General features: G+C 40.7%; 1 protein-coding gene and 1 long non-coding RNA gene across 2 annotated transcripts; both read right to left on the bottom strand.

Annotated features, from left to right (window-relative positions):
• Positions 1–350: 350 nt before the first annotated feature.
• LOC140994180 (uncharacterized) lies at positions 351–1,395 on the bottom strand. Its single transcript, XR_012178725.1, has 2 exons — positions 1,311–1,395; positions 351–843 (listed from the first exon to the last, which is right to left on the bottom strand). It is a non-coding gene; the product is annotated as an uncharacterized lncRNA (long non-coding RNA).
• A 3,789-nt stretch (positions 1,396–5,184) lies between these two features.
• On the bottom strand, positions 5,185–13,072 carry selenos (selenoprotein S). Its single transcript, XM_073464805.1, has 6 exons — positions 12,829–13,072; positions 11,671–11,802; positions 9,728–9,834; positions 9,554–9,643; positions 6,577–6,646; positions 5,185–5,794 (listed from the first exon to the last, which is right to left on the bottom strand). The coding sequence occupies exons 1-6, from the start codon at positions 12,938–12,940 to the stop codon at positions 5,715–5,717; spliced, it is 591 nt and encodes a 196-aa protein (XP_073320906.1). The 5' UTR covers positions 12,941–13,072; the 3' UTR covers positions 5,185–5,714.
• Between the last annotated feature and the right edge of the window lie 443 nt (positions 13,073–13,515).

Below are 13,515 nucleotides of genomic sequence, written 5' to 3'. Positions count from 1 at the left end.
ATTGTTTCATTATTTTCTTACACAATAATTACACACATTTTTATAGATATACGTTGATTCAAATTCTGAGAACAGCTCATTCTATTGGAGCAACAAACACAGGTCTGTGTCAGCAGGCATACTGAACAACCAGTGCAACCTACATTTGAGTAAAGCTGGCACAAAAGCCTTTCCAGCAGGTTGGAATGTTTCATTTCAGTTATTGTCAACACAAAAAGCCTTTTATGCCTTGGCATTTATTACAAAGTTTACAAAATTTACAAAGCTGCAGATGAGAATAAAGGGCAGAGTGGTATTTCATCACTGGGGGTGGCTGGACTGGAATTCTGGTCCTAAAAACACAAAGCTGGTAGTTTAGTTCAGACACATTTTTATTAGAACATGTTGGGACTGTGTTTAATATACAGTGTGAACAGTGATGTGACCAGGCTAAGAGATATACAGTGTGAATATGATTAGTAAGATATTTCATTTTTACATTACAGACAGGATTTATTCATTATTTCCCTCAGATGATGTCAGTACTCATAATACATACATCACAATGCCAGCTGGCCTCTTTCAGGAAGAAAGTAAGTAGAACAGTTGCGTACAAAACTAACAATTTTATATTGTCACATAATGGAAACATGGACTGCAGAGAAAAAACGTTTTCATCAGACAGCTACATGGTTTTCACAGGGCACACGGTTTACAAAGTACTAATAAGTGAGATCATCAGCCACTTTATATTGACTCGTCACTGTCACTTAGTCCAGTGTTTGATGCAGCAGGATCTTTCAGCTCTGTAGGCCTGGTCATTTCTTCATGATGGTAGAGGCCAGAGCTGCTCCTTGTTCTTTCCTGGAGCAAGAATTTCATGATTTACTTACTGTACACAATATCTAAAGGTGTCATTGCTACAGTTACACATGCGTAATAAACCTTGTAATGTCCTCAAAAATGTATAGCGAAGTTACATAACATCACATCTTGGCTCATCTCATTACAGTAATGCCAAGTGGCTACAATATGACGAATTGAACGACATTATTTCAGGCTGTCTACTAGTGTATCCAAACAATCGCAATTTAAATGAATCTGCTATAAATAAAAGCAACTGGACCAAACTGCTGAACCTTATGATCTTCAGGTATGTTTACATCATACAGTAGCTTACTTAGTTCAGCTTTAGCAACGCCACAATAACAAGAAAAACAGTCACATCCCGCCAACTGTTACAGTTTCTGTTGTCATTAGCTACACAAGGTATGTTTCGGTAATCAGTCAATATTTGATGTTACAGGTCTAAAGTAACGTTGCGAGTTAACCTTTTTACTCCCACAGCTGTCTGGAGCATTGGAAAGCCCCAGGGAAATGTACTCCTGTCTAGCTTCTTTTTACGTCACTTCTTTTCTCTGTTGTGGACGTGGTTTCTTCTGAGCTGATGATAACTTGTTTTTCTGGACCTTCTGCACCTTCATGTTTACTGAATAACTAAGTAAGGCTGTTAACTTCAATGGGGTAATTCCCTCCAGCCAGCTCAACTTCTTCATCCTCTCCTGCAGCACACTAGAGGCTACAACGACTCACTATCGCCCCTCAGGCCAGGAGGTATTAATACAAGAATGGACGGCCTTAGAGGCTAGTCCAGGGGTCTGCAACCTGCAGCTCTGGTGCCCCTCTGCAGTGGCTCCCTGTGGCTTTTCTATCAAGTTGTATTAATTGAATGATCCTGAGTTAATATCATTGTGTTTTATGCTCGAGCCTGAGGGTTGATCGCTGTATGTGGCTGAGGATAAATAAAGAAGGATTAACGCAAAGTGAAATGGACTAAAATAAAATTTAAACTGTCCTGTGGTTTTATTTTATTTTTACTGTTTTTAAATCTCAGCTGCTGCTATGTGTGTTTTTTATTATCAAGTGAGGATACTTTTTATTTTGTACATTTTCACTAACAGGGAGGACTTAAGTAGGTCTGCATAGTTCTGTATTTCTACTCTATTTCTATTCATTGTGGGCTACCTCTTTTATTTCATAAATCACCAACACATGGCATCATTGAACTGGAAATGTAAAGTTCAAGTACCTTATACTGTAAGCATCAGTAGGCCACTGCAGAGTTACCACGTGATGTGAAAATTTAAATGAATGCTCATTGAGGCCTATTAATACTCCTGATAGGCTAATTTAGACTTTCTAGGCCGTGTTACCTTCATTATAAGACACAAATATGTTTTGCGGCTCCAGACAGATATTTTGGCGAGGGACTGGGCAAAAATGGCTCTTTTGATAGTAAAGGTTGCTGAGCCCTGGGCTCAGAGTCTACAGTGACTCATTATCGCCTCCCAGACCAGGAGGACTTATTTCAAGAGGGGACAGCCCGTCCCTGGCTGCTTAGCAGTGGATATCTCTGCAATGCAATACATAGGCATCTAGGACATAACAGCAGAAATGTTCATAATTGAAATTGATTGTTAGTTTGAGTCACTAAATCTGATAACCAATAAGAAATGCATTTGTTAGTAACTAAGATTTTCTCTGAATTATTTATTTTCAGTTAAATGGGAGCCAGAGCATCAGTTGGTTGACACTCCTGTCACTGCTAAGCCTACCAAGTCAAAAGTGTTAGTCTGATCACTTTCAGAGCCACATGGTTGCGACCAGCACACATTTTCCAACAAGATGATGACAACAATGTCTATTAATATGAGAAAATCCAAGTTGTTGTGAACATTTCAAAGTTTGAATGAAGTTTCTATGTGAATGTATAAAGAAAATGAATGGGTTTAAATTGATTTGTTATTGACTTCCATTATAATAAAGCTTCAAGAAAGTTATTTTGCAAAGTCTTAATGGGATTGGAAAGTATAACACTTATACTTTAAAAGTAGGCAATTTTGAATAGTGTTTTTAGCTGAATGCAAGAATGAGTAGTTAAGAGTTAAAAAAGCTTGAAAAAGTGTGAAAATGTTCATTAAAATTAATTTTAATGAGGAAAAATTTGTAGAAAACACTGAACATTTCTGAAGTTATGAATGGTATAAATGGGAACAGTCATAATGCGCCAAATGAGCCAAATATATTGATTTCTGTATATCAAAACATTTGGCACTGTAGTGGACTGTGAGAGCCAGCGTGTACGACAGCATTTTCTTTTGAAGACGTGTGTTTTTTTGTTTGTAAAATGGCTTATTTACCTGAATAAATCTTCTTTTTGTTACTCCCCTCATCCCCTGGCTTGGTGGATAATAAAAGAAGCCTGAGAAACTGTTTGTGGAAGTTGTTCATCTCTGGTAGCAGCCGTGGAAATTACTGTTGTTTGGTTTTCCAGTGTCTAGCCTTTGCTGCATTTTTAAAGACCGCTCCTCGGGTAAAATAGGTGGGTGTCCAGCTGGGTTGTCAATCAGCCTTTCCATCGGGCAATATTATTATTTTGCCTTTCTTATTTTCGGGGTAATCCTGGGCGGGGATAAAGTTCCCTATTGGAGGTAGGCATTTCAGGGCCTTGGCCGCTGATGGTTCGCCTTTCAAATTGCCTGGAGCCCGGCACGCTCCAGAAGATAACCAGGTAAAGTTCATGATAGGCAGAATCTGAGGAGTTCGCTCTTGTAAAGCTGGACAGGTAATAATTGTGTGCGTCATTGGGCACCAGTGTTTTAGCCAAGTGTGAGTTCGGTAAGGCCGCCGTCACTAACTTAGGGAAGCAGACGGGCCACGGTCAAGTCCGTCTGGTGGATGCTAAGGTCCAGGCAGTGTTGTCATGTCCCATCCCGTTCACCAGATGTGAACTTAGACGTTTCCTAGGCATTAAGGGGTATTATCGATGTTTCTGTAGGAACTTCTCTGTTGTGGTTGCGCTACCTGGTTGTGCAGTCACACTGTCCTTTTTGTTTGGAGTGAGTTGTGTCAATGTGCTTTCGAAGCGGCTAAGTCCCTTCTTTGTAGTGCCTGTTCTGGCTGCCCCAAACTTCTCTCAGCCTTGTTATTTTTCCTTTAAGTTTAAACACCACCAGCTGAACTACTCCACCAGAGAGGAGACACTAGCCCTGCTCCTTGCCCTTCAGCACTTCCGGGTGTATGTTGGCTCCAGCCAATCCCCTGTGATTGTTCATACCGATCATAACCCTCTTGTGTTTCTAGCCCAGATGTATAACCACAATCAGCGCCTGATGCGATGGACTCTGTTGGTATAGGGATATAACATCCAGTTATCCACCATAGTGGATCATGAGAGCCAGAGTGTATGATGGCATTTTCTTTTGAAGACGTGGTTTTTGTTTGAAAAATGGTTTATTCAACTTGTAAATAAATATTATTATTTTTGTTAAAATGCCTACATTCAGCTTCTCCGTTCTTCTTTTGCTCCTGGTATAGTAACTGTGTTACTCCCCTCATCCCCTGGCTTTAAGGGGACATAACATGTGGTATGAGCACCATCCTCTTGGGCCTAAAGACCTTGATCTGGCTAAAGAGTGCATTTGTTCTTAAAGCAAGTGAAAGAAAGAAGAAACTTATTACTGTTTTTCTTTTATAAACACAGCTGTATGCAAGATCTACAGCGATGAGCTAATGCATCCATTTGTGGCTATGGAAGATTAATAACTGTAATATGACAATGGTGGAAGACAGTAAACATTGTTTTAATGTCAGACCACCGTTGTGGAGCAGCTTCTTTTCTCAGGCTGAGACTCCTCTATTCGTCCTCAGCACTACACCATAATGAACATTTTTATAAACATTTATTAACATTTTATATAAACATTGACACCCTTCTTGACACACTGAACCTGAGGCTTTTTACATTGAACCACATAGAACAACCGGCACTAACTGGAAAGCCTGGTCTCAGGTCTGCTGTGAAATAGTGGTCTTCACTAGATTTTCTTACTACTTCTGACCACTCTACAAGACAGGAACTGCAGATTAGGCAGTAATGCTGTCCCTGCCTTAAGGCCCTTATCATTTCAGTCCACATTGTACTTTAGTGCTGCCATGTCAAAAACATATTGGCAGAAATTTAAATTTATGCTGAATTATCTGACCACTTGTAATGCTATGAAGCAAGTGTAGGTCTCTGTTTTGTGTGTTTGTCTGCTTCCTGTCAGCGGTTTCATACTATTCCACTGATCCACAGCAGGGAAGAAGAAGAAGAAACAGCTGGTAAACGTTGATGAAAACAATGCTAGTTTCAAACTGGACAAATTCTTCTGGTGACCATGTCTTTATTGCATAAAAATGTGTGGAACAGAACAAACATACATTTTGATTTTGATAACCAGAATGTACCATTTACTGTAATACCAGCTATAGCTGCTGTTATCATAACAACTCTAAAGCTATGGGTGGTACACACTGACAAACATAACAGAATATATCAGAAAAAAACACACTGACTGTGAAATATCAGCCAAACCTGCTGGTTACACACCATTTACAGAAGTGGCTTCATTACAAGCTTTCAATGCCAAAATATGTAAACAGCATGATTTATGTTCTTCATATAATGTGACGTTTAACAAAGCAGCAGCAGAGAAAGATTAGAATCAAACAGGATATCAGGTATATGCTATTAATGATGCTAACTGATTGACATCAAGTATGGAGCAGGTTAAACAAAATCTTAGTAAAGTGTGGCATTGATGACATTGTCAGCTTGGTTCAGTCAGTCAGTGAGTCTCAGAATGTCAGAGGTCAAAGGTCATACACACCAATGTCCCTGACTTTCTTTAACCTCATCCACCAGATGATGGCCCTCTCCTGCCTGGTCTCCAGGCGCAGGTTCCTCCTCCCTGTCCACTCAGGGGACTGTAGTCTGAAACACACAGAGAACAGGATGCACACTGCTGGTACAGGACACACAGTGTTTCCCTTTCTATGTTTCCTTGTTTTCTACTCTTCCTACTTTCCAAAAGCAAGAGGAGTTGCCTTGCTCATTAATAGAAACCTTAGTTTTAAATTAAATTCAGTTGAAAAGGATACAGACTGTAGATTTTTGCTCGTAGACTGCATACTAAATAGGAACAGGGTAACCTTGGTGAAAATATATGGGCCCAACTACGACGACCCAATATTCTTTATTAATCTGATAATGAAACTTACTACGAGACTTTAATTTGGTTTTAAACCCTTCAATGGATCACGCATCATCCAGATCAACCTCTTTATCAAAAGCAGCCACAGTAATAAAGCAAAGGTATGAAAGACACTGGTATAACTGAAGTATGGCCAACAAAGGGATTCCTCTTTTTCTTCAGGGAAACATAAAACATATTCCAGAATAGACATGTTCCTCGTGCCACGAGATATGATGTCTACAATAAAAGACTGCCCTTACCTGTCTGCTACCTTATCAATCCTGTGAAACTCACCTGGACAACTCCTCCTCCTCAACCCTCATCTTTATTTGATTTATGCTGAACTTCCAATCCTGCTTATTTCTGCTGAGTGATTTTTTACTTTTTTTTCTCACGAGAAACTAACTACAAATGTAATTTATTAGTTCAGTACAAGGTTGTGTCAGAGTCTGATATAAGGATATACACTAACTGTGAAAAACTACCTGCGCTGGCTGTGTTTCAGCTGTACCGTACATACCTGAACTGCGAAGTGGCTTCCTGTCTGTCTTTGGTTTGAGCACAGTTGATGAGCTGGCCTCCTCAGTTGCCTGCAGTGATACACACTGGTTAACAGCCTTTACAACCTTTGATCATATTTTTCTACATTATACTCAAGTAGAGGGGTACAAAGCAAGGTGATGTAACTGCAGAATATACCAGTGAATAAATAACAATATTAATAACAAAAACAAAAACAGTCAGACAGCCCAACGGATGTGTGCAGTGACAGACAGTGATCATCAGTGTCAGTGACAAACTTTGTCTGTAAAAAAGGTACCACTTCACTCATCTGGCAGTACTTTGGGTTTTGGCGTAACGACGGAGCAGAACTAAGAAACACTTCTGAAGTGATGTGCAGGATTTGTACAAACGTTATCTGCACAAAAGATGGACAGACCACGAAACTTCATGACCATTTGTGCCGTCAGTTATGCAACATTGCCATCACGTGCAATTGGCCCTAGCAAAAGAACTAGCTACCACCTGCCAAGCATATCTGGGGCTTTTTCAAAAAGTACAAAGTACAATTGTGTCAGTGAAAGATGGAAGCAGTGTACTGATGCTGTAACTCACTACCTAGCAAAAGAAATGGTTTCTTTTAATACATTAGAGAGGAGTGCATTTAAGGCCATGCTGCGGACATTTGATAAGGAGTATGAGCTGCCAGGTCGGAAATTCTTCTCTAAGACGGCAGTCCCGAAGTTGTACAACGACATCAGAGTGAACATTTCTGCAGTGCTGGATGATGTGGAACATTTTGCCATGACAACCGACATGTGGTCCAGCTGCAACATGACGCCTTACATGCCAGTGACCGCACATTACATCAGCAAAAAGTGGATACTTGAATCAAAATGCTTTCAAACAAGCCTCATGCCAGAAAACCATACAGCCGACAACATAGAAGAGGCACTGCGGGGGACCATACGTGACTGGAAAGTAGAAGAAAGAAAAATCTCCTGCATAACTACTGAGAATGGGGCTGATATTGTGGTGGCCATCTGCAGTTCAAATGGCTGTGGTTAAGTTGTTTTGGTCACAACCTGAACATTGCCATAAACAACTCACTTTAGCAGCAAAAGGCCAGCACTGATCAGGCACTCAGGGTTTACTGGGCAGTCAACACTGCGAACTCCCTCAGCACTCCGATACATAGCTAATTGCAATAATATAATACACAGGGCTCTACAGTGCGAGCATTTCACTTGCATTTGGAAAATGATTTCGGCGCACAGTGTGCGAGCAAAGGTCACAAGTTACCATCACAACCACAAGTTACCAGCCCTTTTCACACAGAGACGCCGCATTATCGCCGCAGCAGCGGTTCGCCAATTCTCCGCCGTTGGTTGTTCACACAGAGCCGAGCAGCTCCGGCGCAAAAGACGAACCAGAGTATAATTCACACAGCAAGCCGGCACCGTGGCTTCAAAAGAGGCGTGACGGTACGCGTCATGGTGATGACGTGTGTTTTTTTCAATGTGTTTCCCGGTGTCGTCCTGTTTATCTAAACATGTACCCGCTGACTGATTATAATCATATGGATGCTGTTATAATGTGTTGTGGTTGAGATCCTGACCCACCAAACATCCTGGAAATTGACAAAGTTACGTTTTTCTCCAGATTACATAATTACATAATCACCATCAGTAAACAGGACGCTGTCTGACTCTTTCACTCGTGGGGAGGGAGGCTGTTTTCTGGGGGGAAAGTTCACTGAGTCTCGGTCGGGAGGGCTGACCGTCATGGTGATTTTTTTCACCGCGACAAACAGTTGGTGAGTTAAAGTTTTTTGACGGAGACAGACGCTGTTTTTCGGCCAGAAATGTGACGAAGAGTCGGTCGGACAGGGGCTTTTACTCATAGAAGTTGCCAAAGAGACGACCAGTTACTACGTTACAGTTGTTTGGTCATGTAACGTTGCTTTGTGGGACATTTCTCTATATTTTGTTGAGTGATGGACCTGTTTAGTTATCAGACATCGAACACCAAAGCCACTGTTTTGCAAATACTGCAGGGGCCAGAAGCTGAAAAAAATGTGTTGCCTGAAATGAAAAAAATGAAATCAAACACTAAATTAAAAAAAATGTTTTGTGCTGCCTGAAATGAAAAAAAAAAAAAAAAAAAATTAAATCACACTGTAAATCAAAATTTTGTTTGTGCTGCCTATTTAAGTGTGAAGTGTTAAGCATCGATAAATACATATTTTTTGTGCCCCCATATATATCTTTGTGCTTCCAGATATTACTTTAGGAGCACATGTGCTCGTTGGGAAAAATTTCAGCGTAGAGCCCTGATACATGTGTGCAATTTCCAAAATGTTAAACCATAGTATATGTGCCGCCACTGGCCACTCCCACAGCTTACATGGCAGGACATAAGTGTCCTGGAAGCGGTTAACAGAGGGTTGAAGCCAGTAGTGGAGTTCACAGATATTCTCTCCGGAGAAAATGATGTTATTGTTACTGTTACTGTTAATAAACTTGAATGTGAGCTGACTGAATCACTCCATCCCCGGCAGTGATGCACACTTTTGATGTTTACCAACTGAAAGACAGTTAAAAAGAAGGAATTTAATTATTTTTCTATCCTCTGTGTGGATGGTAAACTACTAGAAAATGAATCCTGATAACCACTGTTTAAAATGTTAATGTTATTTTAACAGGTGTTGTTAAAAAAATATTAATATACTACTTCTGCTCTGATGCAGTATCTGCAAAGTAACTAGTAACTATAGTTATCAAATAAATGTATTGGAGAAAAAAGTACAACATTTGCCTCCAGAATGTAATGGAGTATATAAAGTACACGAAAATGGAAATACTGCTTTAGCACAGAACTTTAGTAAAAAGTACTTACATTCCATCAGTGTATTTTAAAATATGTCCACAATAATGAAGAAAGGCTCAGATTTAAGTAACTGTGAAAAAAGACAAACTTATACATGATAAACTCACCCGAGGAGCTTTTGCAGCTCCCTTGTAACTCTTTCCCTGCTGCATACTCTCCCATATCTCTATTTTCTGCCTCCTCTTCTCCTCTTCTTGCTGTTCACAAAATATACAGTTCAGGTTTAACATCATGGACAGTCAATTATCTTTCTGTCAACCATTTATATTTCACTACTGCACCTCTTTCTGTTTCTCTCTGTAGATGGCTGCTTTGGCATCAAGCTCCTCTTGCATCTTTCTCCGAGCTGCTTCCATGGCTTCTTGTTTTCTCGCCACGAGTGCAGCATCTTTAGGAGAAATTCAACAGTTTAGTTTTTCTCTTGGCACAATTCTCAAATAATAGATCATTTACTCGCAACAGTACATGCACAGAAGTCAAATGTATCAGTATAGATATTTTCTAATAAGACACATACAGGGGAGGAAATAATCATTTGATCCCTCACTGATTTTGTAAGTTTGCCCACTGACAAAGAAATGAACGGTCTATACTTTTAATGGTAGGTTTATTTTAACAGTGAGAGACAGAATATCAAAAAGAAAATCTGGAAAATCACATTAAAAAAAAGATAAAAATTGATTTGCATTTCATAGAGTGAAATAAGTATTTGGTCCCCTATCAAAACATTAGTTAGTACTTGGTGGAGAAACCCTTGTTGGCAAGTACAGAAGTCAGACGTTTCTTGTAGTTGATTACCAGGTTTGCACGCATCTCAGGTTTAAGAAAGTACTCCTAATCTCAACTCGTTACCTGTATAAAAGACACCTGCCCACAGAATCAATCAATCAGACACCAGCCTCTCCATCATGGTCAAGACCAAAGAGCTGTCTAAGGACATCAGGGACAAGATTGTAGACCTGCACAAAGCCAGAATGGGCTACAAGACCATTAACAAGAAGCTGGGTGAGAAGGAGACAACTGTTGGTGCGATTATTCGAAAATGGAAGAAACACCAAATGACCATCAATCTCCCTCAGTCTGGGGCTCCACGCAAGATCTCACCTCGTGGGGTATCAATGATCATGAGAAAGGTGAGGGATCAGCCCAGAACTACACGGGAGGATCTTGTTAATGATCTCAAGGCAGCTGGGACCACAGTCACCAAGAAAACCATTGGTAACACACTACGTTGTAATGGATTAAAATCCTGCAGCGGCCGTAAGGTCCCCCTGCTCAAGAAGGCACATGTACAGGCCCTTCTGAAGTTTGCCAATGAACACCTGTATGATTCAGAGAATGATTGGAAGAAGGTGATGTGGTCAGATGAGACCAAAATCGAGCTCTTTCGTATCAATTTGACTCGCCATGTTTTGAGGAAGAGGAATTCTGACTATGACCCCAAGAACACCATCCCCACCGTCAAGCATGGAGGTGGAAGCATTATGCTTTGGGGGTGTTTCTCTGCTAAGGGGACAGGTCAACTTCACCGCATCGAGGGAAAGATGGATGGGGCCTTGTTCCGTGAAATCCTGGGTGACAACCTCCTTCTCTCAGCCAGGACACTTAAAATGGGTCGTGGATGGGTCTTCCAGCACGACAATGACCCAAAACATACAGCCAAGGCAACAAAGGAGTGGCTCAAAAAGAAGCACATTAAGGTCATGGAGTGGTCTAGCCAGTCTCCGGACCTTAATCCTATAGAAAATCTGTGGAGGGAGCTGAAGCTTCGAGTTGCAAAGCGACAGCCTCGGAACCTTAAGGATTTGGAGAGGATCTGCAAAAAGGAGTGGTCCAAAATTCCTCCTGAGATGTGTGCAAACCTGGTAATCAACTACAAGAAAGGTCTGACCTCTGTACTTGCCAACAAGGGTTTCTCCACCAAGTACTAACTAATGTTTTGATAGGGGATCAAATACTTATTTCACTCAATGAATTGCAAAATAATTTATATCTTTTTTTTAATGTGATTTTCTGGATTTTTTTTTTGATATTCTGTCTCTCACTGTTAAAATAAACCTACCATTAAAATTCAGTGGGCGAACTTACAAAAAAAGTGAGGGATCAAATAATTATTTCCCACACACACACACACACACACACACACACTGCCTACAATGGACCTGAACATTATGGAACTTTGTACGAGGTATATAAACAGATATTGGTAAGCGCTGGTGCTGACCTTGTGGTGTTTGTTGGGGTGAGCTGTGTTGGCTCTGGCTGGATCTCCTCTTGCTGAGGTACTGGATGAGGACGTAGACCAACACTGTCATAACCAGCATGTACCACCCATACTGGGACAGAATCTCTCCGACTGGTGGGACAGGAGCAAAACACATGTTTTATACACATCATTATTTAACATATTCATGTGAACATTGTACATGTAGTACATTTTGCCCAACCGTACATTAGCTGTTTCAGTGGTTTTACTCACAGAGAGTCATGTGAATCAGAGTTATGACAAAAGGTTTTGTATGTCTGTGGAACCGCTTCAGCTCAGTTGTGGGGCCATAACTCAAAACTCACAAAAATATAGTGGAAGCTAATTTTGAGCAAAAATGTTTCTTTGGGGCTGTAAAGGCTCTGGATAAGAAGTGAGTGTCCATTGTGGACATTTGAAAAAGTCATGGTCAACCGATGTAAGCTGACAGAGCAACAGCACCATGTGGCTGTAGCCCGTATCCAGACAGGGTGTGGGGAGACTGATTGTGCCCATGAACTATGCCGGTGTAACAGCCCGGCGCGGCAGGGATTTGCATTTCCACAACAACTGCGCTACCTGCTTGAAGGTGCGTCTTAAACCAATGACACAATCCCCACAGTACTATCAAAGAATCAGCACTACAGCATTACAGGAAACGTGTAGTTTTCAACTAAACATGACTCCTGAAACAGCTGAAAGCAAATACAACGAAACAGTAAAACACAGCAGATGAGGATTTGCAATCCTGTTTTTCGACTTGTTGTTGTGATTTGCACCCGTCGGCCACCGTAGTTTACAGAGCGAACCGGAAACATGAGTTGGCTTCTGTTCTGGCTACATAGCGGTACATTATACATAATGGAGAATGAAATGAATAAACTACAAGCACACGTTGTTATGAATAGATTTCAGATTTAATTCAGATCAGAATTTTTTATATTTATTTTGGTTTGCTAAGCTAACCAAGCTAATATAATTATCAAATAGCAACTGAGTGTAACGTTATGACAAAACAAACAGCGCGTACTACTAGCATGCTAACGTGTATCGTTACTAAAGACGCTCTTGTTTCGTTTGTTAAACCAGATGTACTCCAACAGTAAATAAGTTAGTCTTGATATCATGTGAAGTTACCGATTTCGTTCACGGAAGTTAGATCCTGGTTCTTGATGGGCCCCTTATCCATCTCATAGGGCATGCCATCGTCATTGACGTCTGTAATCTCCACATCATCCATTTCAGCCATAACACGCAGAATATGTAGGGTATGAAAACCTGTCCTCGTGCTGAGTATTAAACGTTACCGGCTCTTAAATTACTTGTCGTGACGGAGACTTCTTCTGTCAACCATCTTTGCTAGAATTAGCTAGCTAGCTATAAACGCAGAGTTGCGTTTAGGATGACGTGTCGGCTCGTGCTGCGTTTCCGTACCGTGGGAAACCACAGAACTGTTCAAAATGACGTAGCGTCAGTTTAGACATAAAATAAGATAATGTCTTTAACATTTTCATTTTCTACTATACTTTACATTTTTTTGTACCGATATCAATAACGATGACGAGTACATCATGAAAAAGCTAATAAATTACATGTGGCAATGTGGCATAAAATGTTTTTTGGTAAAAATGGGGGTGGTGACTCAGTTGTCATCATGTCACTTCAATACGAAACAGGTGGTTGTACATGGTAACATGGAGCTGATGGACACTGAACTGTTGTCTTTGTACATTCATGTTTTGACCCCTCGCTGTATGTGCACAGAGAGCTACTAGACCAGTTACACTGTCTATATGAACACACGAGGCCAATAAAGCTGATTCT

Source organism: Pagrus major, chromosome 4 (genome assembly GCF_040436345.1).
Source record: "Pagrus major chromosome 4, Pma_NU_1.0".
Classification (NCBI taxonomy): domain Eukaryota; kingdom Metazoa; phylum Chordata; class Actinopteri; order Spariformes; family Sparidae; genus Pagrus; species Pagrus major.
This window is presented reverse-complemented; position numbering and strand designations above follow the sequence as displayed.

Bases quoted from the DNA above. Each gene is read 5' to 3' on its own strand.
- selenos (XM_073464805.1), bottom strand. From the start codon at position 12,940: ATGGCTGAAATGGATGATGTGGAGATTACAGACGTCAATGACGATGGC. The intron at 11,803-12,828 runs GTAACTTCACAT...CTGTCCCACCAG, and splicing joins AACTTCCGTGAACGAAATCG to TCGGAGAGATTCTGTCCCAG. The intron at 9,644-9,727 runs GTGCAGTAGTGA...TTTTGTGAACAG, and splicing joins ACAGAGAGAAACAGAAAGAG to CAAGAAGAGGAGAAGAGGAG.